Source organism: Galeopterus variegatus, unplaced genomic scaffold (assembly GCF_000696425.1).
Source record: "Galeopterus variegatus unplaced genomic scaffold, G_variegatus-3.0.2 Scaffold13938, whole genome shotgun sequence".
In the NCBI taxonomy this organism is placed as follows: domain Eukaryota; kingdom Metazoa; phylum Chordata; class Mammalia; order Dermoptera; family Cynocephalidae; genus Galeopterus; species Galeopterus variegatus.
The window spans coordinates 2,965-29,818 of NW_007740049.1; the positions used below are offsets into that span (position 1 = coordinate 2,965).

The 26,854-nt window shown below is 57.1% G+C and overlaps 1 protein-coding gene across 1 annotated transcript; it reads left to right on the forward strand.

The window, feature by feature from the left end:
* Window positions 1-1,567: 1,567 nt before the first annotated feature.
* ZMIZ1 (zinc finger, MIZ-type containing 1) lies at window positions 1,568-26,537 on the forward strand (the record flags this gene model as incomplete). Its single annotated transcript, XM_008563539.1, has 14 exons — window positions 1,568-1,700; window positions 12,478-12,733; window positions 13,266-13,416; window positions 13,740-13,957; window positions 14,923-15,045; window positions 15,969-16,259; window positions 18,926-19,125; window positions 20,365-20,575; window positions 21,775-21,880; window positions 22,843-23,003; window positions 24,208-24,275; window positions 24,597-24,665; window positions 25,137-25,381; window positions 26,371-26,537. Coding segments are annotated over exons 1-14 (2,319 nt in total), but the record flags the coding sequence as incomplete, so codon positions are not given.
* Window positions 26,538-26,854: the final 317 nt, after the last annotated feature.

The following is a 26,854-nucleotide window of genomic DNA, read 5'->3' on the forward strand; positions in this document are numbered from 1 at the left end:
GCCCTGCTTGTCTCCTTGGTTGGGCATCTTTGTGCCCCACATGAGCCAAGCAAATATATCCAGTAGTCATGCATGACCCCTTGGGGCTTTGGGCTGACGTTCAGCATCTGGGCATCTTCCCATAGTGACCGCCAAACATGGTGAAGGGGGTGACTCAGAAGAGGTCAGAGGGGCTGGGGGACCATGGTCACTTACAGTTCATCTCCTCCCCCACCTTCTGGGCCAGCCTCAGGCTCCATCACCAGAGCATGGGGCCAGGGGCAAGAGCACTGTCTTCGTTTCTGCCACTGAGGCTGTGGTTACTGTGAGCGAGTGACTTCACCTGCCACAGCATCAGTCTGCTCGTCTGTAGAGTGGGAATAATAACAACTAATGTCCTGGATTGTGCAGGGTAGATGCAAGAAAGGATGCAGAAGCACGCTGTGCTGTGTCCACAGGGGACCCTTGAAATGAAGTGGTGGGCTTTGCATCTAGTCAATGGCTGAACAGGTCTTGCCACTGTGACTGGGTTGGCTCCTTCCAGAGCAGTGAGGCTGCAGTGGTCACAGCAGGAGTGGGATGCTGGCTGTGGTGTGGTCACTTTGGTGTTGCTGCACAGTCTGCACGGTTCTCCTGTCCACCCCTCCCCACAGCCCAGGAGGAAGGCAGGGCAAGAGTCATTACCCCTCATCACCTGCAAGCAAACTGAAGCCCAGAGAGGGTCCGTGAGCTCCTCAGAGTCACACAGCAAGGTGGTAACTGAGCCCAGCCTTCCTGACTCACCCCCAAACCTCAGCTCCGTTATGCACTTTGGAAGGACTGGCCAGCCTGGAGCCCAGGTCGAGACACACTGACGTTGAGGGTGCTTTTGGGCGCTGGTGCCCACATTGGGACAGTGAAGGATAAAAGGGCTCTTCTCCCAGCACTCAGTTGGTCTGAGGCTCTCTGAGTCTAGGTGTGGACAGCTGTCACCTGCTCCTGAGTTTGGTGCCCCTGGCAGTCTCTGGCTTCGCCCCCACCACCCCAGACCCCTTCTGCTCTGGAAATTGTTTGTCTTCCCAAGCGTTTGTGCCCGGCTGTCCAGGGTCCAGCTGTGGGTGTGACCCTCACCCACAGGGAGAAGCCACGTTGAGCTAACTGTTCAAAGGGCGAGGGGTGGGCTTCGCTGAGAAGTCTGGGGGGCAGCTGGCAGTTTCTCACCTCACCCTGGCACAGGGTCTGTGTTAGGCCCCCCTTGCCTCTGGTCTCCCTTTGACACCATCCCTGCCATCCCTTCATTGTCCTGATGCTCTTCTCTTGGCTGCGACTCCTTAGCGTGATGGCCGTTAAAAGTGGCCCTCCTCTGACCTACTCTTAACAGCAAAATCTTTAGAATTCTCTTTTGGGAGTGTTCACCCATTTCACAGTTGAGAACAGTGAGGCCTGTTGAGGAGGCTTAGTGAGTGTCCCGGCACTGCGTGATCTGGGGAGCAAAGCCGGCATCAGTAGCATCCAGTCCAGGGAGGGTGAGGTGGGGGCCGGGTGTGGCAGGGCGCGGTGGCCGAGGCGCCCACTGACCGTGCCCTTCTCGTTGCAGCCCTGCTGTCGTCCTGGTGTGAGGAGCTCGGCCGCCTGCTGCTGCTCCGACATCAGAAGAGCCGCCAGAACGACCCCCCTGGGAAACTCCCCATGCAGCCCCCCCTCAACTCCATGAGCTCCATGAAACCCACTCTGTCGCACAGGTGAGTGGGCACACGCCTCCAGGGGGCGGGCCCAGGCTGCTTGGGTGGGCACTGAGCAGCCACTCCGTGGGCCCTCATGTCTCCAGTGAAGCGCCCCTGAGGTGGAAGAACTGGGGTGGAGGCCTCTGAGCAGCCATAAGGATATTACATTTTCTAAAATGCAGTTTTTAAATCCTCATGGTGAACTCTGTTTCTTCCCCATCTAAACATGTTGACAGCACCAGGTTTATGCAACCTGACGGCTTTGTCCCTTTGGTCGGGAGCTGTTTCTTTGTCAGGTTCTAGGCTTCTGGTGGAAAGTTAGAAATCCTGAACTCGGCCGGCCGGCCTGTGGCTCACTCAGGAGAGTGCGGTAATGATAACACCAAGGCCACGGGTTCGGATCCCACATAGGGATGGTCAGTTCGCTCACTGGCTGAGCGTGGTGCTGACAACACCAAGCCAAGGGTTAAGATCCCCTTACCGGTCATCTTTTAAAAAAATACAAAAAGAAATCCTGAACTCGGGGCCTTCTCTCTTTCCTGAGCAGGGTCTTGGCAAATCCAGGGACATGAGTGGCTGACAGGGTCTCATGAAGGCCACAGGGCTGGTGGTCCCACCTCCAAGTGAAGCTGGAGCCAGTGAGGCTGGGCTAGGTCCGCCAGAAGCCCAGGGGTACAGGCAGGACTGGGCTTGCTGGGGACAGCCAGACACCAAGACATCGGCCAGTCTGCCCCGTGCCAGCCTCAGGAGGAGCATGTGGTCAGGACTGGCAATTCCCTCAGTTAATTATCTCGCGAGTCCCTTGCTGAGCTGGGGATGCTCTCTCCAAGTGCTCAGCAGGCTGACCCTGGAACAGCAGGGCCTGTCATGCTGTCTGCCCTCCCTGTGCGTGTCCTCACTAATGACCAGGAGAGGCATTTGCAGTCAGAGCTCAGCTCTCATTATCCAGCCTGACTGAGGGGCCCGCAGCCCAGAGCACGCTGCAGGCAGACCCAGGTCACACCAAGGCACTGCCGAGAACATGGGTGTCAACCATGCTGTATAAATTGAATTAAAGGCTTGTTGACTCTTGGAACCAGAAAGGACCTTAGCACTCATTAAGTCCAGTGCCCTGCCTGGGCAGGATTGCCCCTGACATGTGGTTGCCTGCCTCGGTCAGAAGCACTGTGTGCCACAGCAAACCCACCACCTCCCAGAGTTGCTATCTCCCTGGACCCCGGGTCTGGTGGCTGACAGCTTCACATGCCTCCCTTCTGTGGCATGTTTCTCAGGGGGCTTGGCATTTACACAGGATAACTTTTCATGGTGCAGGACTTTGTAGGGCCCACTCTGTTCTTTAAATGACTGCCCCCACACCACCAAACATTGTAGCAGCAAAAGCACCCTCACTATTTGGGGAGGGGTTTCAGGGGTGTCATCCTTGGTTGAGTACCACTGCACTAGAGGCAAAACCTGCCTCCTCCTGCCTTCCACCCCTTACTCTTGGTTCAGCTGAAAGCCTCAGGTCATCTTCACCTGAACCCAGCCGCCGAGTACAGGTTGTAGCTGAATTTAACTTAAGTGACATACTTTGCAGTTGCCCTTGTGAAATTTGAGCTCATTAATTCTGGCCCAGCCATCCATCCCTCCAGAAATTGTCCTGCCTCCCATCATCCCACTGGTTATGCTCTTCCCAGCCTTCTGTCTTCCAAACCATTTCAGTAAAGTTGTTGCTGATGACAGGCCAGAGCCCTGCGGCTCCCCACTAGAGACCTGCTGCAGACCTGCTTGACCGAGATCATTCGAGCCACTGAGCACGACTGATCTGGACCACAGGCAGCCCTTTGCCAGGTCTTCGCTGAGTTGAGCGAAGGCACGAGATTGTTCGGTCCTAAGGTTGAGCAGCAATGAGGGTTGTCTGTGCCCAAGGAGCTGAATCCAGCTAGTTGGGGAAATAAGACTGATTGGGGCAAAAGTGGGAGCTGGCAGATCAAGGCAGTGTTAGGGTTAGCTGACAGGTCACCGGGCTGTGGGGTTCAGAAGGAGGAGGATAGGGAGGCTGCCTGGAAGAGGAGGGGTCTTGACCCTGAAGGACTTACGTTAAGAGTGGGCATGTGTGTTCTGTGAGTTCAAACTGGCTTTCCTAAGAAATGCTGTGGCCCAAAGAGCCACTGGTCAGCAGCCAGTGCCCTCCTGCGTCTGCAACTGCCATGGGTCGGCTCCTTGTAGAGCCAGAAAATGAGTGAATGCCAAGCAGGTGGTCTGAGGCTTGAAGGCCAGTCTGGCTTTTATTCTTTGGGCCTTAGGTGGTCTGTCAGAGAAGGGAGAGCTGTGTGGGCTGGAAGACTTTCTAAGTATAGGTGGACAACCCATCAGTTGCATGGAACGACGCCCCCCCACCAGGAGCACAGTGAGGTGGTGGGCTTTCTGGGTAGTACCACATTCCCTGCACTGGGAATGGCAGAACTGTGAGGGAAAAGGTCCAGAGTGGGAAAGGGACTTGCCCAAGAACACAGCCAATAAGGGGCACAGGGGGGCGTTAAACAACGCACGGTGCTCTGGTGCCCACCCTGCTGCTGTTCGAGATCAGTGAGGTGGTGTCTGTTTGTTAACCCGATTTGGAGGGTCTTTTTGGAAGAGGGTCATCCACCGTTCTGACCCATAGCTTACCCGGTTTCCCGTTTTATAGTGGGACAGTTGAGACCCGAAAGAAGCATCATAGGTTGAAGGAGGGTCGGTGTCTAAGTCCCTTCCCTACGCCCAGGGCTGTTCCGAGGACGCGGTGTAGCTGAATGATTATACGTTAGCTGGTCTCTCCTTGTAATCTTCCTGAATTTCTCCAAGAGAGAAACCCCTCATTTCCAGGGAAACTCCAATGGGCTCCATCAGCTTTTAAGTCCCTAACGTAATTCCCCAAACCAGAAGGAAAGAAAATGGAAGAGAAAGTCGAGAATTTTCACAGTCAGGAAGCTGCTTGAATCCGTCCTCGTCAGCATTTCTGTAGCTTGGACATCAGTCACGCCCACTGCAGGCCAGGGAGGTTCCGTGCCACAGCTTGAGGCTGCGAGTCCGAGCCTGAGCTCTTCCATCCAGGGCTGTGCCTCCAAACAAGGCCTTTGACCTCGCTGAGCCCCATGGTGGTTCCCTGCCCATGGGGACGTAACGATGCTCAGTACCAGGAGCAGGATGTCAGAGAAGGGTCAGGCCATCAGAGCCCACTGCTGTTTCTGAGGGTAACTCTGCTTATGAGGAGCAGTGATTATCCACAGTTTGTCAAAGTCTTTACACTCACACCATGTTCTGTCCTCGCCCCTGGCCATAAGCAGTGCTGTCCTCTGTGCTTACAGAAGGTGTCCAGAAAGCTACACAAGAGCAGGGAGGCCTGGCGAGGTCCCAGGCAAGGGCCCGATCAGTGGAACACTTTCCAGGTCCCTGTAGTGACCTGGACTTGATGCCAACTAAGTATTTCTGCCTTCTTTTCCCAGACTTTTAATGAGTGGTTAAAAAAGCAATTTGTGATTAGCACATTGTCTGTATACAAATCAGTGTAACAAAGGTAATTAAGAGCCTAATAAATCTTGTTTATGCTGTTAATTTGACTACAATCAAAGCTGGCTAGAACTGGGAAAGACTCCAGATCAAGGGGTGCCACCCTTCTTCTTCTGGGTGCAAGATTTGCAGCCCCCAGAGGAGATGTTCCTGGGCAGGAGGGATTCCCTGGTGTCCCCCGGGTGTAGCAGATGGGGCACAGGCCGGGGATCCAGGCTGCCAGGACCCAAGTTTCGGCTCTGCTATCTTCCAGCTGAGTGACTTTTGTGCAGTGACTTAACCTCTCTGTGCCATAGTTTTCTCCTCGAGAAGGGGACTAACAGCTGTGGCAGGGCTTACATGTTTGTCGCCATGCCTGGCACCCAGGGAGCCCCACGGACCTGTGGTTATTTCCCCGACCCTCCGCTGGTGCCATCAGACTGTTGTGCTCACTCGTGGTCAACCAACAAGAAGGGGCCCATCAGAAGTGACCCCCAGGCTTCTCCTATCCTTGCTCACTTCACGTCATCTTCACAGCTGTCATTTTTAGCTCTTTTTTGCATAGCTGTACCAAAGTGCAGTTTGTAGTAGGCCCTTCTTGCCCCCAGAAAATTAAGAAAGAAAGAAAGAAAGCAATGAAAGGGAGAATTGAAAGACCCATGAATCCCTGCTCCATTAGTTCCAGATTGCAAAGATGCAAGGATCTTTCTTCTTTCCTCCTTCCTATTGAAAAATTGTAACACCCTCTAACATGCAGTTAGCTGCACAAGTTTCTCTCTAAGTTTCACCGCAGGGAAGGAAGGAAGTAGGCCCCAGTAATTGTGATGATGGAGAACGCTGCTAATGGTTCCCTAAATTAAAGAGGGCGGGAGCTCCAGCTCCTCACTGGCTTGGCGTTTCATTAGTGGTAACACTACAGCTTTGCACAGAGACGGGATCAATATAGCCAGATCAGGGAAATTAATTAGGGTCTGACAAGACCCTTAATGAGAATTGGTTATTTCTTCCAAATAAAGCGGCTGTTCCAAGTGCAAGGGAAGAGATAGCCCAGCCCTCCCCACCTCTTCCTTCCAGGAATGTCTGTGTAGATGCTGCTGCCACAGGGGTGCCCAGGAGCCAGGAATCAGCACTTTCTCGTCCCAGGCCTGCTCATTTTCTCTCGTGCAGCAAACCTCCTCCAGTGTCTGTGGAGCTGGTACTCAGACATGTAAACCGTCTGCTGAAACCGCAGCATGAAGAGCCCTCTATAAAATATGTGAAAGTGTTGAGGGAACAGAGGAAGATGCCCTGGCTTCTGCCTAGGAGAGTCCTAAATGGGAGTATGCAGACTGGGCTTTGAAGCACAGGCAGGAGTTCACTAGCTGGAGAAGGGAAGGCAGAAGAACGCTAAGGAAGCCTCAGAGGCTTGGAAAGCACCTTCCTTCTAGTTGACAGGCAGGAGTGATAACAGTCCCTCCCATTGGTAGCATATTTGCAAACTTATAAGCACCTTCATTGTGTCGAGTAAATCCTGGTACCATGTGGTGGCTGGGCTGGAAAATTGGCAAGAGAGGCATAAGTCTCCCTACCAAGCATGTGCTAAGCGTTACTTGTATTCTCATGTTTCCTCCTACAAGAGAGTTAGTCCCACTTTACAGATGAGGAATTTGAGGCTGACTTAGAAAAACATGTCAAAGGTCACAGATATTGGCAGTGGCAGAACCAGGGTTTGACCCCAAAGAGCCCATCTCCAGAGCCCACATAGGCAACCTCTCCTGCAAGGCTTCCCTCATTCGTTTGAATATTAGCCTCAAAAATATTGAGTCAGAGTCCCTGAATCTTGCCAACATACCCAGTTCAGGCTAAAGCAGGCAATTTGGTATATAAAGAAATTTTTTTCCTGGGGCACTATTTGGATTTTCTCTGCAGCTGACCTTTGAAGCCCAGTGTTACATCTCCTCTGTCCCTTCATGCTGGGTGACTTCCCAAAGGCGACTTCCCTGCGAACCCCCTTCGTGGCACTCTTGTGGACTTCTAGGTCGCTCTAGTAGTACATGTGCCCTTGTGCTCTCACTGTCTCTATATGGGGAGCTCTGCCTTACTGCACCGTTCCCTGAGACGGTGTGCCCGGTGTGGTGAGGTGACCTGGTGGCCTTACCCTTGACTGGCTCTGCTACCCTGTGAGCCTCTGCTCTTAAGAAATGCGCCTGGTGAATCCACTTAATGAGATTAAATGAGTTCTTAGGTGCAAGTAAATTCACATGATTCTTTGCATCCAGAAGACACTTGGTAAATCATAACAATAACAGCAGCCAGCAGTTCTAGGGTGTCCAAGGTGTGCTGGCCCCTGTTCTTTGTGCTGCACACATGTTAGGCACTTACACTTAATCCTCACGGCAGCCTCCTGAGGAAGGGGCTGTAATCATCCCATTTGAGATGAAGACGCTGAGGCATAATGGGACTGAGCAGCGGGTCACCGCTTCCTTCTCTGTCCCTCTCCCTGGAGAGCCGGGACCTCTGTCTCACTTCCTGGACCCCAGTACCAGCCTGCATGGTCACAGGCATACTAGGTGGTCAGCAGTCAGGCTTAACAGGTGGACACCTTCATTCATTCTCAGCATCAACAGCGAGCACAAGGAGGTGGTGTTTCTCCTTGGCACTTTTTTTGTTTGGCTAAGGCTTCCTGAGCCCCATCGGTGTGTGAAGACGTCGTGCCAGGCACAGGGAGCCCGTGAACTTGAGGCGATGGCTACTGGGGCAGGTGGGAAAAGGCAAGAGGGCTCTCACTCGCGCCCCAGGAGTGTAAGGAGCCAGTGCAGCTCAGGCTGATGTACCAGAGCTTCTTGGAGGAGGTGACCTTTGGAGGAGCCTGGAGAGAATAAATGGCATTTTCAGGGTGTGATAGAGCATTCCAGGCTGAGAAGAGACACGGAGATGAGAAGGCAGCTGCCTCTGTGTTAGGAAGTGCTTGGCAGGCAAAACGCTGCTGAAATTCCAAACGGCTTTGGGCTCTGCTGCCTCTGGGTGGATCAGGATCGTTGGGGTAGTTTTTGCTGGAAAGGACTATGGCAGGGGGCAACTTGTAGCATGAGACCTGGTCATGCTGGATTAGCGGTGTACAGAGTAGGGCAAAATTACTAAGAAATGCCAAGTACCTCTGACCTGGTCTGAGCATGTCTGCAGGTTAAATAGTGCTTGTCAGTGGGGGAAGGTATGTCAAGACCCCCCCACAGGTCACCCCAAGTTCCCCTCTCATTCCATTCAGGCCCTGCCTCCCTGGTAGCAACCCAGGAGCTTGGCTTGTCCTTGATCCTCTGGGACAGGGACTGGGCAGCCCTCCGGCGGGGGTGTCTGAGTCCAGGCGGAGACGTTGCGTCAGCAAGGCTGTCTGCTGGGGTGGGCCTGCAGGGGTGAGAGCCTCCACTGCGACAACCAGCAAGAGCCATGTCCCCCAGAACGGGATGAGTCAGCCGCGTCGGTGCGGCTGCCACTCCTGCTTCTGCGGCAGGTGCGTGTGGAGGCATGCAGGTCCCGAGGCCACCGCGTGCTGTGCCTGTCTCTTCCCCAGCGTGTGCCGCGGCATAGCACCAGGCTCCGTGAGCGCGGGCACGTATGTGTCCCCACGGGCCCGTGTGTGCCGGGTGTGCACCTTTGCTGTGAGGCAGCCAGCCTTCCAGCCAGACGGCAGGATGCCCAGTTTGGGAACGCTGGTTAACTTTGCTTCTCACCAAGTTTGGGGTGGAGGGCGCAAAACAGGAAGGAGCCGGTTTCCGCCCACGAGGCCCACCCACGAGGTGCAGGGCAGTGGGAACTTGTCTGGGGGCCTATGCGCTGTCCCTGGTGAGGCAGCAGCTGCTGGCTCCCTGGGCTCAGGCGGGGCCCTGCTGGGCTCCGGGGAATCCCAGGGGGCTTTACTTCCTGAGCCTGTCTGGACACATTCTAAAGGGACAGGAACCTGTTCTAAAGCAGATGTCAGCCTGGAGGGCTGGTGGAACTTGGGCAGGCGTCTGGGGAGGGAAGACTCCAGCTTGTGCTTTAAGCTGCTGGGGGATCCAGTGTTCACCCAGCACACGCAGGATGGGAGCCTTGTGGGAGAGCAGGTGTCCACGGTTCTCGTTGTTTTTCAAAACCGGAGCCTACAGGGCCTTCCTGTGAGACTCTGGGTGCCAGCCCTGGACCCCAGAACCCCAGGACCCCTGAGGAGCACGCACGTTGCTTACTTTCTTGCATTTCCTGCCCCGCTCACCCCATATCTCTGGGCTCCCAGTCCCCATTCAGCAGCTCAGGTACAGAGTCTGTCTGCCAGCCCAGAGCCTGAGTGCAGTCTCTCTCCTCCAAGCTCTAGTCCTGCTGTTTTCCCCAGAAGCCATGAGTGGTGCTGCATTCTGGCCCTCTCCAGTCGACAGAGCCTTTCTGACTGCATTCTCTTCTTTGAGCCACATCAGACTTGGGCTACCCAGGCCTGCATTCAAACTTATTTGACTGAGACCCACAGTAGATATGTAAATATGCATATTACACCGTGGCCCAGGGCAAACTTTTTTTTTTTTAAAGATGACCGGTAAGGGGATCTTAACCCTTGACTTGGTGTTGTCAGCACCTGAGCGAACCGGCCATCCCTATATGGGATCCGAACCCGTGGCCTTGGTGCTATCAGCACCGCACTCTCCCGAGTGAGCCACGGGCCGGCCCCGCACACGTATGTTTGTATATAAAACCAAGATGTCCGTTCAAGGAATAATGCCCTTCCTGGGTGTACACACTTGATTACTTTACATTTTGCTGCCTCTTTTCCCCTCGTGCTGGTTCANGGGCAAACTTTTTTTTTTTTAAAGATGACCGGTAAGGGGATCTTAACCCTTGACTTGGTGTTGTCAGCACCTGAGCGAACCGGCCATCCCTATATGGGATCCGAACCCGTGGCCTTGGTGCTATCAGCACCGCACTCTCCCGAGTGAGCCACGGGCCGGCCCCGCACACGTATGTTTGTATATAAAACCAAGATGTCCGTTCAAGGAATAATGCCCGTCCTGGGTGTACACACTTGATTACTTTACATTTTGCTGCCTCTTTTCCCCTCGTGCTGGTTCAGTGTCACCACCCCCTCATGTTCTGTGACTCGCAGTTGGAAACCACCGAGAGTAGAGTGGGGTGTCATTCCTACACCCATCCTATAAATGAGGAGACTGAGTCCAGGAACTTGCTCCAGGGCCCTGAGCAAGTGAGGGGCAGGTCCTGACCTGTACCAGGGGTGACAGCCACCCAGCCTGGGACAGAGTGAGGCTGAGTTGCTCTGGGACTCCATGGAGGGGAAGGCCAGAAACCCCTGGGAGGACTCAGCCCCTTTGGCCTAGAAAGTGCAGTGTGACTTGCTGCAGGAAGGCTGGTGCCTCCTGGAGTGGAGGGGCTCCCTTTCAGGACCTGGCCAGGGGGCTAGGACATTTGTCCATTAACCCTTTAAGCCACACAGTCCCTCACGTTCACAATGGGTCTGGCACACGCCTAGGTACTGAGGCAGAGGCTTGAACAAAACAAAAGTCACTGCTCTCACGGGGCTTCCGTGCTAGTGGCTGTTGGATAATAATCAAATAAATCTATAGTTATGACAGATGTTATGAAAGATGTTATGTGAGATGTTATGAAAAAAATTCAAAAGCCAGGGTAAGAGGGAGAGGGAGTATGGGGTGGGAGTTGCTCTCATACCAGGAGGGGAACGAGCCCCTCCAAGGACGTGATGTCTGAGCAAACAGGGAGGAAGCAAGAGGCCACCGGGCAGAGAGAAATCTAAGGGAGGGGGTTCCAGGCGGGGGTGCAAGTGTGAGTGGCTGGAACACGGCCCTGCCCTGCAGGCTGGTCCATCTGCAGGAGCCCATTCGACTTGACCAGCACTGCTCAGGACCCCACTGTGCAAGTGGAGGGCACGAGATGCAGCCCCCCTGGCTCCCCGCCTGCAGGCCGGGCTGGGCTCCCTGCATCAGTGCCTCCCCAGCACCTCCACCCCACTTGCCTGGGCCTCAAGGGCTGGGCTGGCCCCTTGGCCGGGGCACAGGTTCTCCTTCACCTTCTGCAGACTCCTGTGCAGAGACCTGAGGTGCCTTCCTACCTCCCACCCACCTTCAGAGCTCCTTCCCCAAACACATGCGCACACACGGAGTACCAGACAGCGCTGCACTGCAGGCCTCACCCCCCACGGAGATGCCCCAGGGTAGAGGTGGTGCCCCAGATGTGGGTGCTCTGCTTTTCCACTCTTCTAGGGTCCACGTCTGGGGTTTTGTGACCCTTGCTGGTACTGGAGAGCCAGTGCAGGCTCTGGGGGAGAGACAGCCTCAGCCCGCACTCCTGGTCCCTAGCACGTCTTCATGCTGTGACCCTGCCTGCCCTGTCCCCAGAATCTGCTGGACCTGGGCAATCACTAGGAAGGCCGTATTGAACACTCGCTGTAGACCTAGGGGCTGAAGGCTAAGTCCTTGCTTCTGGTGTGGGGGGCTCAGATCAGGCAGGCACTGCTGGGCCTACCAAGGGGATGGGAGACGTGGCAGCGGTGGGTGGGGAAGAAGTGGACATGCAGGGGGCAGCTCTGAGAGAGGCCGGCCGAAGCAGGGTGCAGGGTAGAGTGGGATCAGCCAAGGGGTAAATCATTCTTGAATGTGGCTTTGGACTTCGCCTTGTAAACACTGGAAGCCACAGAAGGCCTTCGACTGTGTTGAGTGTCTTAGGTGTTTGAGGGAGATGAGCTCAGTGCCCGGCAGGTAGGCCTCTGCCCGTGTTGTCTGTTGTCTGTGGTCGGGAAGGAGGGGTGTGTTTCAAAGGCCAAGTCAGCCGGGCTGGGCAGCCAACCCACTATGAGGGCTCAGGAGGCAGGGGGGTGAGCGGAGACCCTCAGACTCAGTCCCTTGCAGCCTTCACTGAGGGGACCAGGCAGTTCCAAGGGAAGGTGGTGTGGGGGGGCCCAGGCTCTTCTGGGAGGCTCACTTGGAGCCAGAGCACAGGAGCTTAGGTGGAGCCTCAGGTCACGCCACTTCCTCCATTGCATGGCCTGTGGACTTTGGGCTAAGGTGAGACAGATGGCCATGGGGGTGGCCCCCAGCAGTGTTGGGAGACGTGCTCACTTCTCCACATCCTGTCACTGTGCAAGGCCCACCCATTCTGCATTGGGCACCATGACAGGCCCCTGGAGTCCAGGCCTGACTGGGATGAGGGTCACCTAGGGCTGGCTGGGAGCTGTGGCAGTGTGGTGGGGTGGTGGTAGCAGCTCCATCTGAGCCTATTGCCCCAGCCCCTGAGGGTCTCTATCTGTCTCCCTCTACAGTGATGGGTCGTTCCCCTATGACTCTGTCCCTTGGCAGCAGAACACCAACCAGCCTCCCGGCTCCCTCTCCGTGGTCACCACGGTTTGGGGAGTGACCAACACATCCCAGAGCCAGGTAAGAGACTATGCCACCCCCAGCTCCTTTCAGACAGGAGCATCCCTCAACCCTTGGAGCCCTCAGGTCACCATGACACATCAGCCCTCCTTGCCAGGATCTTCCCAGCTGGGAAGACCAGTTTTCAGGGCACACCTGATTGTGGACACATCTCCATCCAGAAAGGGACCACACCCACCTTAGGAGGGCAGCATCTGGGCCCCTGTGGACTGCTTCCATCCTAGGGCTTTCGGGGGAATGGCTTTCATCTGACAAGTGGCAAGGTTGGATAAGCAGGAGCACTTCCTGTGTATTACTGTCCTCAGGGCTCCAAAGTATGGAGTCTTTGACCCTGGATGCCGGGGTTAGATTTCAGCAAAATGTTGTGCCTTGAGCTTGTGACAAACCCCCAGCATTACTGTCCTCAGGGCTCCAAAGTATGGAGTCTTTGACGCTGGATGCCGGGGTTAGATTTCAGCAAAATGTTGTGCCTTGAGCTTGTGACAAACCCCCAGCCACACCCCCTAGTCAAGCTGCCTCCCACTCCTGTTCCTTCCTCTCTCCTCTTTGCTTTACTCCTCCTCTGCCCTCATGGAGGTTCTCTTGACCCCTGCCAGCCTTGGCTGTGGCGACATGAAAGGCTCGGGACTGGTTGCTGCCCTGAAGGGACACTTCGGCTTCCCTCTGGTCTCAGGCCACAGGGGCCCTTGGCCAGTATCCTGCTGCCTCCAGAGCTAGCAAGTTGGGCTTCTCTTGGCCCTCCCAAAGCAGCAGCCCAGGGCCTGTGGGTGGCCCACCCTCAGGGCATCCAGGCCCCTTTGTGGGGCAGGAGGTCGAGCAGTCCTGTGTGATCCCCACCTGCCACCTGGTGCAGCACCAGTCTCCCTCCCACGGAGCTGCCCAGGCCCTCGGGACCACGTGAGCTGACCTTGTGAACCTCATCCCATCCCAGTGCTCAAGCTCTCATCTCTGTACCGCCTGCTCCCCAGGCCCACCCCCTTCTAGTCGTTTGTGTTCTCTGGGGACAGTTAGTGACACCCCATTTTTCCTCCTCCTCCTTTGCTGTCCTCTCCTGTTTCATTCTCCCTCCTCCCTCCCTTTTTCTCCCTCTTCCTCTTCACGCCCCTGGGGTGCTAGCTGGGGTGACAACCCCTCTGTCTGTGCACAGGTCCTCGGGAACCCTATGGCCAATGCCAGCAACCCCATGAACCCAGGCGGCAACCCCATGGCCTCGGGCATGACCACCAGCAACCCCGGCCTCAGCTCCCCGCAGTTCGCTGGGCAGCAGCAGCAGTTCTCGGCCAAGGCCGGCCCCGCTCAGCCCTACATCCAGCAGAATATGTACGGCCGGCCCAACTACCCCGGCAGCGGGGGCTTCGGGGCCAGGTGAGTGGGGCTGCCCTGCGGCGGCAGCCTGAGAAATTGCACGTCAGCCCTGCCGTCCCCCCATCCAGGTGGGAGGGTCCGGTGTAAACCCCTGGCCTGAGAAGCGCGGGCGAACTGCCCTTGTCTTGTCCTTGGCTGCCCCGTCCATGGAAGGGGCGCAGTCACCCCTGGTCCTCGGGCTGGCCTGTAGATCAGACACCGCAGCAGAAGGCCTACGTTCTTAACCTCAGAACGATCCTTCTCTGCCTCGTATCTTTCTAAATTGGAAGGTGGTGAGAGAGCTGGGCTGGGAGAATTAGGAGCAGCTATGGGAGGTGTCCGGGAAAATCCGCTCTGCCTTGCTGACTCACGGAGGCAGACTGTACAGAGACTGGGAGTTCCTCAGGTCAGGAGGAAAGGAGGACAGGCAGGGAACTCCAGGAGGGAACTCTGGAGACACGAGGTGGGACAGATGCAGACAAGCAGAGGTGCCCATCCGCTTCTTGCTGCCCTGCCCTGTCCAAGACCCCCACCTTGGCCTCCCCTCTCCCCAGCTCCTGGGACTGACTGCAGCCCTGCTGGGTTTCCGGCCCAGGGTTGGCAGAGCGTTACGGCCTGCTGGTATCATGCAGGTGTCAGACACACCTGAAGCTGCAGCCATGAGGGTACAGTGCCACCCAGCGAGGGCTGCAGGACACAGCAGCGTGGTAGTGGCATCAATGGCTGCCAACCCTGGGAGGCCCTTGTCCCCTCTGGGTTCTGAGCCTACGTGCGTCACCCACTTGTGAGCTGAGGGCAGGGACGGCCTGGGTCCAGCCCCGTTCTCTCCCCCCACCAGCCCAAGGGTTATCATGGGTTCCTCTTCGGATTCAGGCAGTATCTCACTCTTCCATCCTTCCCTGCCCTGCAGTTACCCCGGCGGTCCTAATGCCCCCGCAGGCATGGGCATCCCTCCGCACACCAGGCCACCTGCTGACTTCACGCAGCCGGCAGCCGCTGCCGCAGCAGCTGCAGTGGCGGCAGCAGCAGCCACGGCCACAGCCACGGCCACAGCCACTGTGGCAGCCTTGCAGGAGACGCAGAACAAGGATATAAACCAGTATGGACCGGTAAGAGTCCCACTTGCCCTGGTCCAGCCTCACCCAGCCAGGCAGACGACTCCGGAAATGAGAGTTGGGGTGTTGGTGCTTGTGGGCCCGTGTGTGCTGGGGCAGCTGATGGTGTCAGGGTGCACCTGGGTCTTCTTGGAAGTACGTGGAGGGGTATGTGTTAGGATGTGGGGGTGTCAGAGCGGTGTTTGAGAGCTTGTGTTTGTTCTGCGTGGGTTGGTGGCTCATGTGTGCCTGCATATGAGGAAGGAGGTTCTATATTGCTCTCTGGAACCCCCAGAGAGTGGCCTTATTGTCTAAAAGTAGGCTTATTACCAGTCTGTCCCCAGATGCTTTCTGAGGCCAGTGGTCTAGTCAACCCATCTGTGGGTTCTGCCCAGGCCCCAGCACTGCTCCCCTGACCTTCAGAAGGATGGGGTGGAGTGTGGGGGATGGGGGAGCCCCAGAGGAATGCAGGGCAGGGAGTGTGGAGGTGGGGACTGCGGGGCGGGTGGGCAGAAGTGGAATCTGGGATCTAGTCAGACTTCGTGGATGGAGCGAGTGTCTCCGTTGCCAGGACCAGGGCTTCCGGGAAAGGGGCTCAGCCTCCCTCGGGCTCCGGCCTCCATCCTCATCCACCTCCACCCTCCTGTGCCCCTCCCCTTTGTTCCTGCACTCCCTCCGCTGTCCCTGCCTGCCTTCCTGGAAATGCTGCCTGTGCATCTGAGTGACTGCCCCACCCACCCCCATAACACCCCCAGCTGCATCTTTCCTGTGTGGCCTGCAGAGGGCAGCAGTGAGCCCCAGAGGACAGCGGTCCCTTGGGGCCTGTCACCAGCCTCACCCCCACAGGAATATGCCCCCCACCTCCCCCACCCTTCCTTCCCTGCACTTTCAATGCATGTGGCATTTTATTCTTTTTTTTTCTTCTTCTCCTGTTGAAGGTCTGTTCCTCTTTCCAGATGGGTCCCACCCAGGCGTATAACAGCCAATTCATGAACCAGCCCGGGCCACGGGGGCCTGCCTCCATGGGGGCCGGCATGAACCCCGCAAGCATGGCGGCTGGCATGACGCCCTCGGGGATGAGTGGCCCGCCCATGGGCATGAGCCAGCCCCGGCCGCCCGGCATCAGCCCCTTCGGCACACACGGGCAGCGGATGCCCCAGCAGACCTACCCGGGCCCCCGGCCCCAGTCCCTTCCCATTCAGAGCATAAAGAGGCCCTACCCTGGAGAGGTGAGTGTGACAGCAGACGGGGTGGGCAGGGTGACAGGTGGCAACTGGGCTTGAAGGCTCAGGTAGTGGGCAGAGCCTTGGGAAGGGCGTGGCTGGGCCTCTGGAGACCTGTACCCAAAGGCAGGGCCTCGGGAGGGATGCTCCCGGGCTTGAGACCTGGTGCTGCCGGTCCCCAGCTGGATGGCCAAGCAAGTCATGCCACCTCCCTGAATCTCAGTTTTTCACTTGAGAATGGCAGTGACAATCCAGTCCACCTCCTAGGGCTGCCTAGGGACGTGCATGAGGGATGGACGGGACGTGCTTCACCCGGGCCAGCAAGTAGAGCCGCTTAGAGAGCAGTAGCCACTGTTACTGTTCCCCTCCGTCCTGGCTCGGGTGCTAACGGGGTGACTTTGGGCAAGGACCTAAACCTTCTTGGGTTTAGTGCCTCATGCCTACGTGAAGGCTTCCTGAACTTTCCTCTAAGAGTGAGTGCTGAGACAAAACGCTTTAAATACATAAAGGCTGTGCAGGCAGGGGGACATGGCCCGGAGGCAGGCGGCGTGTTTCTTCAGTCTCGTCTCCGTGAACGGCCAGTCGCTGTGTCATGAGTAGCACCGCCTCTTGGGCTACCCAGCCAGCTCAGCTGCGGTGTTGGGAAGAGTTTGTATGGAACTCAGTGTGTAGTCGGAGGAGGCAGACTTCCTGGAGGAGGTGTCGCAGGGCTCCACTGAGCACTCAGAAAACAAGCTGGCAGAACTGGCCCAACTGGTACCTGGGTGAGGATTTAGTTCACCCGCACAAGACACAGGTTCCCCAGAATCCTAACCCAGCAGACACCCCTCGCGAAGCCCGCCTTGACCGCTCACACGGACTCAACCCCTTCCTGAGCGTGGGGCCCCCAGCTCCCTGCTTGCACACTTTTTCTCGGAACAGCTTCCTCCTCCTATCTGGTCTCAGAACTGCGGCCTTCAGCTTGGGCTTACAGTGGGTTTAGGTCCTAAAAACCTTAAGTTCCTTGAAGGTCTGTGCAGTTCCCCTCGTCATCCGTCCTAGCACAGGCCTGAGTCCAGGAGGGGACGGAGGGAGATCAAGGGCTTCCTCAAACATCCAGGAGGCTGAGTCAAGCCTTGGTTCCCCAGGTCCTGGCTGTCCTCAGGGGGGACCTCAAACTGCTGGCCTCACTCCCAGCACACAGCCCCCCACAGTTACTGAGTCCTCTTCTCAGCACCCTCTGTGCTCAAAGAGGGCCTTGGGGCTGCCGGCACCAAGGGAGGCCATCGGGTACAGCTGCAGCAGGATTCCTGGTCATTAGCAGCAACCTGCACCTACCTGCACTAGTGTCGTGCCCCACCTCTCCCGCCCACTTGCCTGCCATAAGAGAGCCCACAAAAGGCCCTCCGTTTTTTGCTAAATTAATCATCCTCTTCATAGAACGCCACTGCTCCCCAGCTACAAAGTGCCTGATGCTGGATTGTGACACTGGGTGGTCCCCAGCTGCGTGGCCTGACCCTGTCTGGGAAGACTGGCCTCCACCTCGCCGTGGCAGGCTCCTGCAGTGTTTAAGTTGCTAGAACCTTAGGGTGGGGCTGGAGTCAGGTCCCCTGGTCCTGTACAGGACTCTTCCTTGGCCTGGTGGGGGATGGGATGCCTCAGGGGATGGGAGCCTCAGGGCAGCCTTGTATCACAGCAGTGGGAGGTGTAGAAAGGTCTTTGACACTGACACACTCTGATGCTTACCCACAGGCCCTTCATTCATTGGGTGAGCAGGTATTAAGGGCCTGCCCTTTGCCAGGTCTGGGGGCACACTGATGCTTACCCACAGGCCGGCCCTTCATTCATTGGGTGAGCAGGTATTAAGGGCCTGCCCTTTGCCAGGTCTGGGGGCACAACCACCAGCTGGACATCTGGGCCTAGAGGGCAAGAGAGACACTTAGACAGGGAGTCTCAACAGAAAAAGAAGATGAAGCCACTGACTCCACAGGACGTTGTGTTTGGATGTCTCTGCTGTAGGTGACCCTGAGGGTCACCTGATTTTCTAGATGGGGAAGGTGGTTGGAGGGTGGAGATGTCTCCTCTTCTCTCTAAATTGCCTCTCCCAGGAGGGATTGCCTTGTCTTGTCCCTTCACAGACCTGGTTCTCCCGACTTCTGCACAGGTGGCAGGTTGTCAGTGGCCTGGAACTGATCACTGGGAGTGTATTCTGCTCAGTGTGAGGTTTGGGTACAGTGCCACCCAGATTCAGCCTCAGAATGCAGGGGGGTCACCTTTCTAGAAGTGCATCCTGTTGTCTGCATTCTCCAGTCACACTGGGGAACACGGCTCTGAGCCAAGCACTAGGAGAGACACAGAGGGGGGCTTTAGAATTGGTCCCCCTCAAGATGGCATGAATGAGATGCTCTGAAAGTATCCCTGGAGTTCAGAGGGCAGGCGCTCCAGGGAGAAGAGCTTTGGGGGGAGGTGGATGTGAACTGTTCAGGCAGAGTGTCATATCCCTCGATGTCAGGGCAACAAGGGACCTCAGACATCATCTGGTTCAGCCTCTCCCCTTCACAGGTGGGGAGGGCATTTTATGAGTGGAAAACAGAAGGGGTAAAGGAAAGGTGGGCCCAGTCCTGGCATTCAGGTGAGTGGCTTGGCTAAGTGACATTGACAACCTTTCCCCTGTTTGTTCTCTGCCACCACAGCCCAACTATGGAAACCAGCAATATGGACCAAACAGCCAGTTCCCCACCCAGCCAGGCCAGTACCCCACCCCCAATCCCCCGAGGCCGCTCACCTCTCCCAACTACCCCGGGCAAAGGATGCCAAGCCAGCCGAGCACCGGGCAGTACCCACCACCCACGGTCAACATGGGGCAGTATTACAAGGTGAGACACACCCTCGGGTGCCCACACCACCCCTTCGGGCCCCTTCCCTCCTTACCATGTCACACCTCTAACCCCACCAAGGAGATGGAGATTTCTGGATGTTCCCTGTGGTCACAGCTAAGTTTCAGTGACCAGAAAGTGAGATTGGCTTTCCTTGGCTCCTATTCTCATGGGGCTTGGATGATGGTTTCTTTCTCTTTTTCTTATTTATGGCACACACAAAATAATAAAGGAAATACAGTTGTTAAAGGAAAAGCACACACACCCTGACTACATGAACATTTCATTCTGAACATTGTCTCTACATGTGGGTGGGCATGTATGAAATTATACATGTTACAACATGTTACAGAATTGTTGTTACAGCTGTAACTTTGAATCTGTTCCTTTTACTTGACCTGAAATCATAAGCATGTTACTTATTGCTACGGAGTCCCTGTGGTTGTCACTTTCGATGGCTGCCTGGTGTTCCACTGAGACACCCTCGCCTTGTTTTATTACACACGACACACACACACGACACACACACACGACACACACACACACACACCACACCACACACACACACCACACGACACACACACACGACACACACACACACACACCACACAGACACACACACACCTTGCCATGCTGGGAAGGCCGTAGTGAGGCTGCCAGAGACACCTGGTGTGGACGTTCAGGACATGGGAACTGGGACACTCATGCGGAGGGCCAAGACTCCCACATAGGGACAGACCCCTGTGCAGCCTGCCTGGACTGGGGCCCTGCTCCCTCACCCCACTCCTTAGCTGTGAGTTCCCTCGCCTGGGAGGCTCCTGCAACTCCGTCAGTGCTGCATCCCCAGGGCCCACCTTGGGTGGGGTTGAGCCAGAAACAGCCCTGGCCCGGGAACAGTGCTCCCAGCAGGGGTCTGGAGATGGGCATAACCAGCCTCGCAACTGGTCGAATTTGTGTTCTTCTCTCCCTCCTTCTGTGTCCTGGGGGAACAGGCATCACCTTACAGGGAGGGAAACCAGGGGGATGTAGCTGGAGCTCCGGGAATGCTGGGATGGGTTTTGATTGCTGTATGGGAGGGGGATATCCAGGGTGAGAGGAGAACTCAGTGATCTGGGAGAGCGGTCGTGGCCAGTGATGGGGTCCTGAAGGACTCAGTGGGGTGCCTTTCGAGGTGCGCATTCTGGCTCAGGGTCACTGAGGCCACGGGCAGGCCCCCTCGCAGAGCCTACCTGAGCCCCACCCTGGCCCCTCCCCAGGTCTGACCTAGAGCTGCAGTTCAAGTGCTACCACCATGAGGACAGGCAGATGAACACGAACTGGCCGGCCTCGGTGCAGGTCAGCGTGAACGCCACGCCCCTCACCATCGAGCGCGGCGACAACAAGACCTCGCACAAGCCCCTGCACCTGAAGCACGTGTGCCAGCCGGGCCGCAACACCATCCAGATCACCGTCACAGCCTGCTGCTGCGTGAGTGGGTTGGGGGCCCAGGGCCGTCTGCCCACTCTGCAAGTGGCAGGACAGCACAGGACACAAACAGGCACATCGTAGGAGCATGAGATACTCGGCCCCTCTCTGCTACTCAGCCTTGTCCTTGGGTCACCGTCCCCCATCCCCACAGCTGCCAAAGTGATCTTTCAGAAAGACACCTCCACACACTTGCAGGACCCCCCATGGCCAGGGCCCATAGAATGAACTTCAGACTCTGGTGGCCTTGAAGGCCGCCGTGCTCTGGGTCAGACGTGGCCTGCTTCCCTCGCACACTCAGCCTCCGTCCATCATGCGTGCACCTCTACTTCCCTGCTGCAGGCCCCTCCTGCTGGACATCTCCTCCACGTCTTCCGTTGGTGTCCCTCAGAGCTGTGTTCTGCCCTTGAATCATTCACAAATTTTTATAATCTCAGCACCTTCTCCCCCAGATTCAACTGCACCAAACCTGGAGTTAACTCCTGATCCTATTGTCTTAGAGTTGTGTGTATGTTTGTGTGTGTCCCTCCAACCCATGACTTGTTGATCTGGGGCCATGTCTGAGCCACTCTTGTGTCCCCAGAGATCAGGGCTGGCACACAGGCCTTACTCAGGAACTTCCTGGACATAAATTACCTGCTGTGCTCTGCTGGCCTTTCTAGGGCACACGGGAGAAGGAAACACTCAGATCCTGCCCTTGCCAGCATAAGGGCACTGAGGCCACACAGAGATAGGAGTCAAAGGACGAGGGATGCTGTGTGAGGCTGCACAGCTGTCAGAGGGAGGAGCCTGGTGGGGAAAGGTTGGGGTGTGCAGTCCTGGAAGGCTTCCTGGAGGAATGAAGACAGGGATGGGCCCTCCGGCAGGAAGGGCAAAGGACACTTGATGGGAGGCAGTGGGGGGGGGGTTAGGAAGCAAGATGGGCTCCAGTCCTGGTGCCATGTGTCCCATAACCTCATCCAGGAAGTGTTTCAGTGTCAAAGTCCACCTTGTCAGCCTGGAGCAGAGGCAGCTGTCCAGAGTGGTGACCCCAGCCTGGTGCCCTGGATGTCAGGTCACAGGACACATCCTGGGCTTCTAGGGTTCTCTCTCACAGGTCCTGGAGGACCCTCTCCCAGGATGGTATCGCTGTGGGATCTTGGGGGCAGCCTAGGGCTGTGGGGACTGTGGGTGGGGACTGAGGGTCCACTCTCTCTCGGCAGTCCCACCTCTTCGTGCTGCAACTGGTGCACCGGCCGTCCGTCCGCTCCGTGCTGCAAGGCCTCCTCAAGAAGCGCCTCCTGCCCGCAGAGCACTGTATCACGAAAAGTAAGTCGGGGTTGGGGACAGAGTGAGAGCCAGACCCCAGCCCTGCCTGAGTTTGGGGCCGAGAAGTAGTCACTGTTCACCCGGTACTGACCTTTGGCTCCATGCATATCGCCACTGGGCCCTGGGTGTCCCTGAGCAGTCCCCACCTTGGCTTGTGCTCTCCTTCTGGAGCTGTTGTGAAATCAGTTGAGCCAGGCACTGTAAGACCAGGTGGGAATTCTGTGACCTGCCCTGTGTGGAGAAGGGCCAGCTGCCCAGCTCAGGAGCCAGGACAGACACATACAGCAGCAGCACAGGACATGAGGCAGGTTAAAACTAAAGGCCATGGTTATGACAGTCTAGCTGTGCTTCCTGGAGGAGGTGATGGCCAGGGCAGGCCTTGAAGGACAGGCAGGTTTAGAGAAGGGGCATCTTCACTGGGCCAAAGCTATGGGGGGTGGATGCCAGACTGGCCTGCCCCCCTCAGCAGCACTAGAGGGAAGGACTGGGCCTAGAGTCCACTTCTTTGGTGGAGATACCCAGGGTGCCATCTCCTGGGGACACCGTGTGGAGACACTGCCGCTCTTCCTCCCTTTGAGGGTGCTTCTTCACGTTGCCTCCTGGAGCCCTAGAATTCCACCAAGCTTTCACTGACTCAGTAAAACAAAGTGCCAGGCTGGGTTTCTGTGAGCTTCGCAGAAAGTCCCCCATTGCTAGTGAAGGCAGGGCCTGTTCTACAGATAGTGGAGCTGCTGCAGCCGCCTCCTCAGGCACATGCATGCCACATGGGTCACACAAGGAGACTGCCATTTCAGAGTGCTAGGCAGCCTGGGGCACCCGGCAATCTGACCACTCCATTTTGGACCTTCCCAGTGTTTGGTGAGGGTTGGGGAGAGAACCAGGGTGAGTTCCAGCTGCACCAGAGAGTGGGGAGCTCATGCAGACCTGCCACCTCCTCACCCACCTGTGCCTCCCGCCCACAGTCAAGCGGAACTTCAGCAGTGTGGCTGCCTCATCAGGCAACACAACCCTCAATGGGGAGGACGGCGTGGAGCAGACGGCTATCAAGGTGTCTCTGAAGTGCCCCATCACATTCCGGCGCATCCAGCTCCCTGCCCGAGGCCACGATTGCAAACACGTCCAGGTGAGCGGCCCGGGAAGTATACTTCAGGACAAGCCACCTGGAATCTGGCTTGGGGTGGTGAGGGAGAGGCAGGGGGCGGTGACAGGGCCCATGTAATGGTCCTCCCAAAGGACGTCACGCGATCAGCAGTGGGCCCCACTCATGCATTTCAGACATCATCTGTCCTTTGAGCATCTTCTCTGTGCTCAGGGCTGGGTTCCAGGGGGCTACAGAAATGGGTTTAGATAGGCTCTGCCCTGATAAGTCTCAGATGCCAGCTGGAAGTCCTGCACATATGGTCACAGTGGGCTTGGGACCCGGAACAGGGGCGCCTCTGCCTGGTTTGCTGTCGTGTCAGGGCCTTGCCTGGAGCAGGTTCTCAGGAAGTGGCTGTGGAAGGAAGGATTGTCACAGTCCGAGCAGGCTGCAACAGCCTTGTGCAAAATGTGGGCAGCCCGGGCCGGGGGACATTCACCAGCAGAGGCTACTCAGGGAAGGTCTCCAAGAAGAGGGGTACAAGGAGCCCCTCTGCAAGAACCTGGGTATGAGCGTGTGGAGGGGCCCAGGGCTGGCTGCCTCAGCACACCCCGTCGCCCACAGCTGGTACTGAGGACTTCATCATGGGGCAGGATCCTCCCTCCCTCCAGGAGAGAGTGTTGTGGGCACAATGGACAGTCTGGTCACTTTATCTGACACAGATTGACAAACTTTACCTGATTTGTCCCCGGTGCCTGGGCTGGACTGAAGGGGTGGCCAGAGTGCAGGCCCCTGGCCTCAGGGAGAGGGGCTGTCGCACGGCAAAGGCAGTGAGAGGCAGCAGCGGGGGGACCAGGAAGGCTTCTCAGAGGACATAGATCTGGGGCGTGGGGAGGTGGGTGAGGGATTCTGTGGGGTGCGATATGGCTGGTTCGTGCTGTGAGCGGCAGGAAGGTCGCTTGGCTTCTGCTCCACCGGCAAAGGCAGTGAGAGGCAGCAGCGGGGGGACCAGGAAGGCTTCTCAGAGGACATAGATCTGGGGCGTGGGGAGGTGGGTGAGGGATTCTGGGGGTGCGATATGGCTGGTTCGTGCTGTGAGCGGCAGGAAGGTCGCTTGGCTTCTGCTCCACCCAGCCGCATCCCCGTTCTCTCCCACTGCCTGTCTCCCTCCCTGATAGGGAAGTCTCAAGGGTTTCTGGCAGCCCTGGTCTCACCTGTCTGTCTATTTGTCTGTGTCTGGCCTCTGCAGTGCTTTGACCTGGAGTCATACCTGCAGCTGAATTGTGAGAGAGGGACCTGGAGGTGTCCTGTGTGCAAGTGAGTGGTGCCCCTGAGGGGCTTTTCCCCAACTGTGGAGGGATGGAGCTCCTGTCGCTACCCTCTGGCCCTGCTCTTCAGGCTCCAGCCGTGTCCACCTGCCCTAGAAGCAAAAGAGAGAACACAAATAGCAGTGGGGCTCACATTACAAGGGCTCTGGCCGACCTTTTGTGTGAAGCTGTCAGAGGCACCCTCTCCTGTGCCTCTAATACTCACCAGCATCTGCGGCAGCATCTCCTTGACCCAGTGGGGAGGGGTAGGCTGTGCCCCTGCCTCCTGAGGTCCAGGAGCAAAGGCCAAGCCTGCCATCTCCTTTTCCAGTAAAACCGCTCTGCTGGAGGGCCTGGAGGTGGATCAGTACATGTGGGGGATCCTGAATGCCATCCAACAGTAAGTGGGGCCCCCAGCTAGGGGCAGGTGGGAGAGGGAGTGGGAATGCAGCCTAGATTGGAGAGAGATGAGCATGCGCACAGTCCTGAACCCCCTGCACAGACGGCAGGTCTTACCCACACCCCTCACCTCCTGTGACTTGACCTCGGGGGCTTCTGGACCTGGGGGCAAGTGAAAACTCCAGAGGGGATGAAACTCAGCCAGAGCAGGGAGCTGATAGGGCCCCACTGCTGCTCCCTAGGTGGGAGGCCTTGAGGCCAGCTGCCCCCTGCCCAGCCATTTGCTCTTCTAAGCCTCAGTCTCCCCATCTCAAACAGATGTAAAATCCCCGCCAGGCTTCTGTCTTGTGCAGTGTTGACAGTGGGGGCAGGTGGCCTCAGCAAAGACACCTCAGTGTCTGTCTGAGCTAGAGGCTTTCATGTCCAAAGCTTGGCACCCCAGAGCCTCAGCTCTGCCCTGTTGCTCCCCCAGCTCCGAGTTTGAAGAGGTCACCATCGACCCCACGTGCAGCTGGCGGCCAGTGCCCATCAAGTCGGACCTACACATTAAGGATGACCCCGACGGCATCCCCTCCAAGCGTTTCAAGACCATGAGTCCCAGCCAGATGATCATGCCCAATGTCATGGAGATGATCGCAGCCCTGGGCCCCGGCCCATCCCCCTACCCGCTCCCACCTCCACCTGGGGGCACCAACTCCAGCGACTACAGCAGCCAAGGTGAGTGGTGCCAACAGGGGGGAAGAGGAGGCAGCCACAGGTCTAGCAGGGGCACAGGATTTCTGTGCTAACGATGGGCAGAAGGGGGGTGGTGAAGAGGTAACACCCCCCAAAAATAATCCCCAAAGCACTGGATTTGAAGTGGGTATGCAACTGCCAGCTCTCCTCCAGCCAGTTTTACTGTGGCCACTAACAGAACATACCCACCTGGAGTTCTCAGCTCTTCCCCCAGGCCTCCCGGGGACAGAATCCAGGCACCTGGAATCCCAGCCTTTGGCCACCAAGGTCACCGTCACTGGTTCTCACTCTTCCTGCTGCCCAGACAAAGCCTTACCCCTTAACTGCCCCTTGGTTCCTGGGAAATACCCCACCTTCAAACAAAGAGTGTGGCAGCTCCCCTGCCAGGATCCCTGATCTCAGGTCTGCAGGGCTCCTGGGTGATGAGAGGCCCAGAGAGGTTAGCCCACCTAGCCAGGCTCCTACAACAGGCCGAGGGCCCCAGCCTCCCAGGTCGCCACGTGGTACGGGGCACAGTGGCTGGAGAGGCCAGACCGCTGGCTTCTAATGGTGTCCTCGAGACTGGTGTCGCTTCCTTTGTGACCACCCCCTCTGGGCCTGTGTCTTCCCAGGTATGAAATGTGGTCATGAGGGTGAATAGATCAGCAGATCCTGTTAAAGGCTCAGGCTTGGTCCTGTTCCATGTCCTCACCCCCTCCCACCGGGAGCCTGGTGCACCCCTTCCCTCCTGCCACCCTGCCCTTCCTCTGTGGCAGTCGAGCAGCACACGCCCCCGGGTGCATGGTGCACAGGACGAGGCTGTCTCATGGCTCCACAGTGCAGCAGGAAGTCTGAGACTGCAGGAGCCAGCTCCAGCCTTGAAGAGGAACAGGGCTTGGCTTGTGCTTCTATACACTCCCTCCCCATTCCCAGGGGTGGCCACCGTCCCTTTGGGTGACCATCCCCCCTTCCTCATCTCATTTCCTCCCCAGGCAACAACTACCAGGGCCATGGCAACTTTGACTTCCCCCACGGAAACCCAGGTGGGACGTCCATGAACGACTTCATGCATGGGCCCCCCCAGCTCTCCCACCCCCCAGACATGCCCAACAACATGGCCGCCCTTGAGAAGCCCCTCAGTCACCCCATGCAGGAAACTGTGAGTACCTCTGCCTTGTCCTCCACTTATCCCCACCCACTCCCCAGCCTCTGTCTGGGGCTGGAAGAGGCAGAGAGCTCCCCACTGGGACCTCTCTGATGTGGATACCCTGCTTCCCCCCCAGGCAAAGGGGAGGACTAAGAATTGGGTCTGGGGGCTCAGAAGGTAGTAAGGGGCTGGGTCATAGCCTATCGCCCAGGACTTCGGATAGTCTGGAGATGGGGGAAGAAGCTTCGGGCTCCTCCCTGAACACATACTCTGTGCATACATATGCACACACACGCACACGCACACGTGTGCACACACATACACGTGCA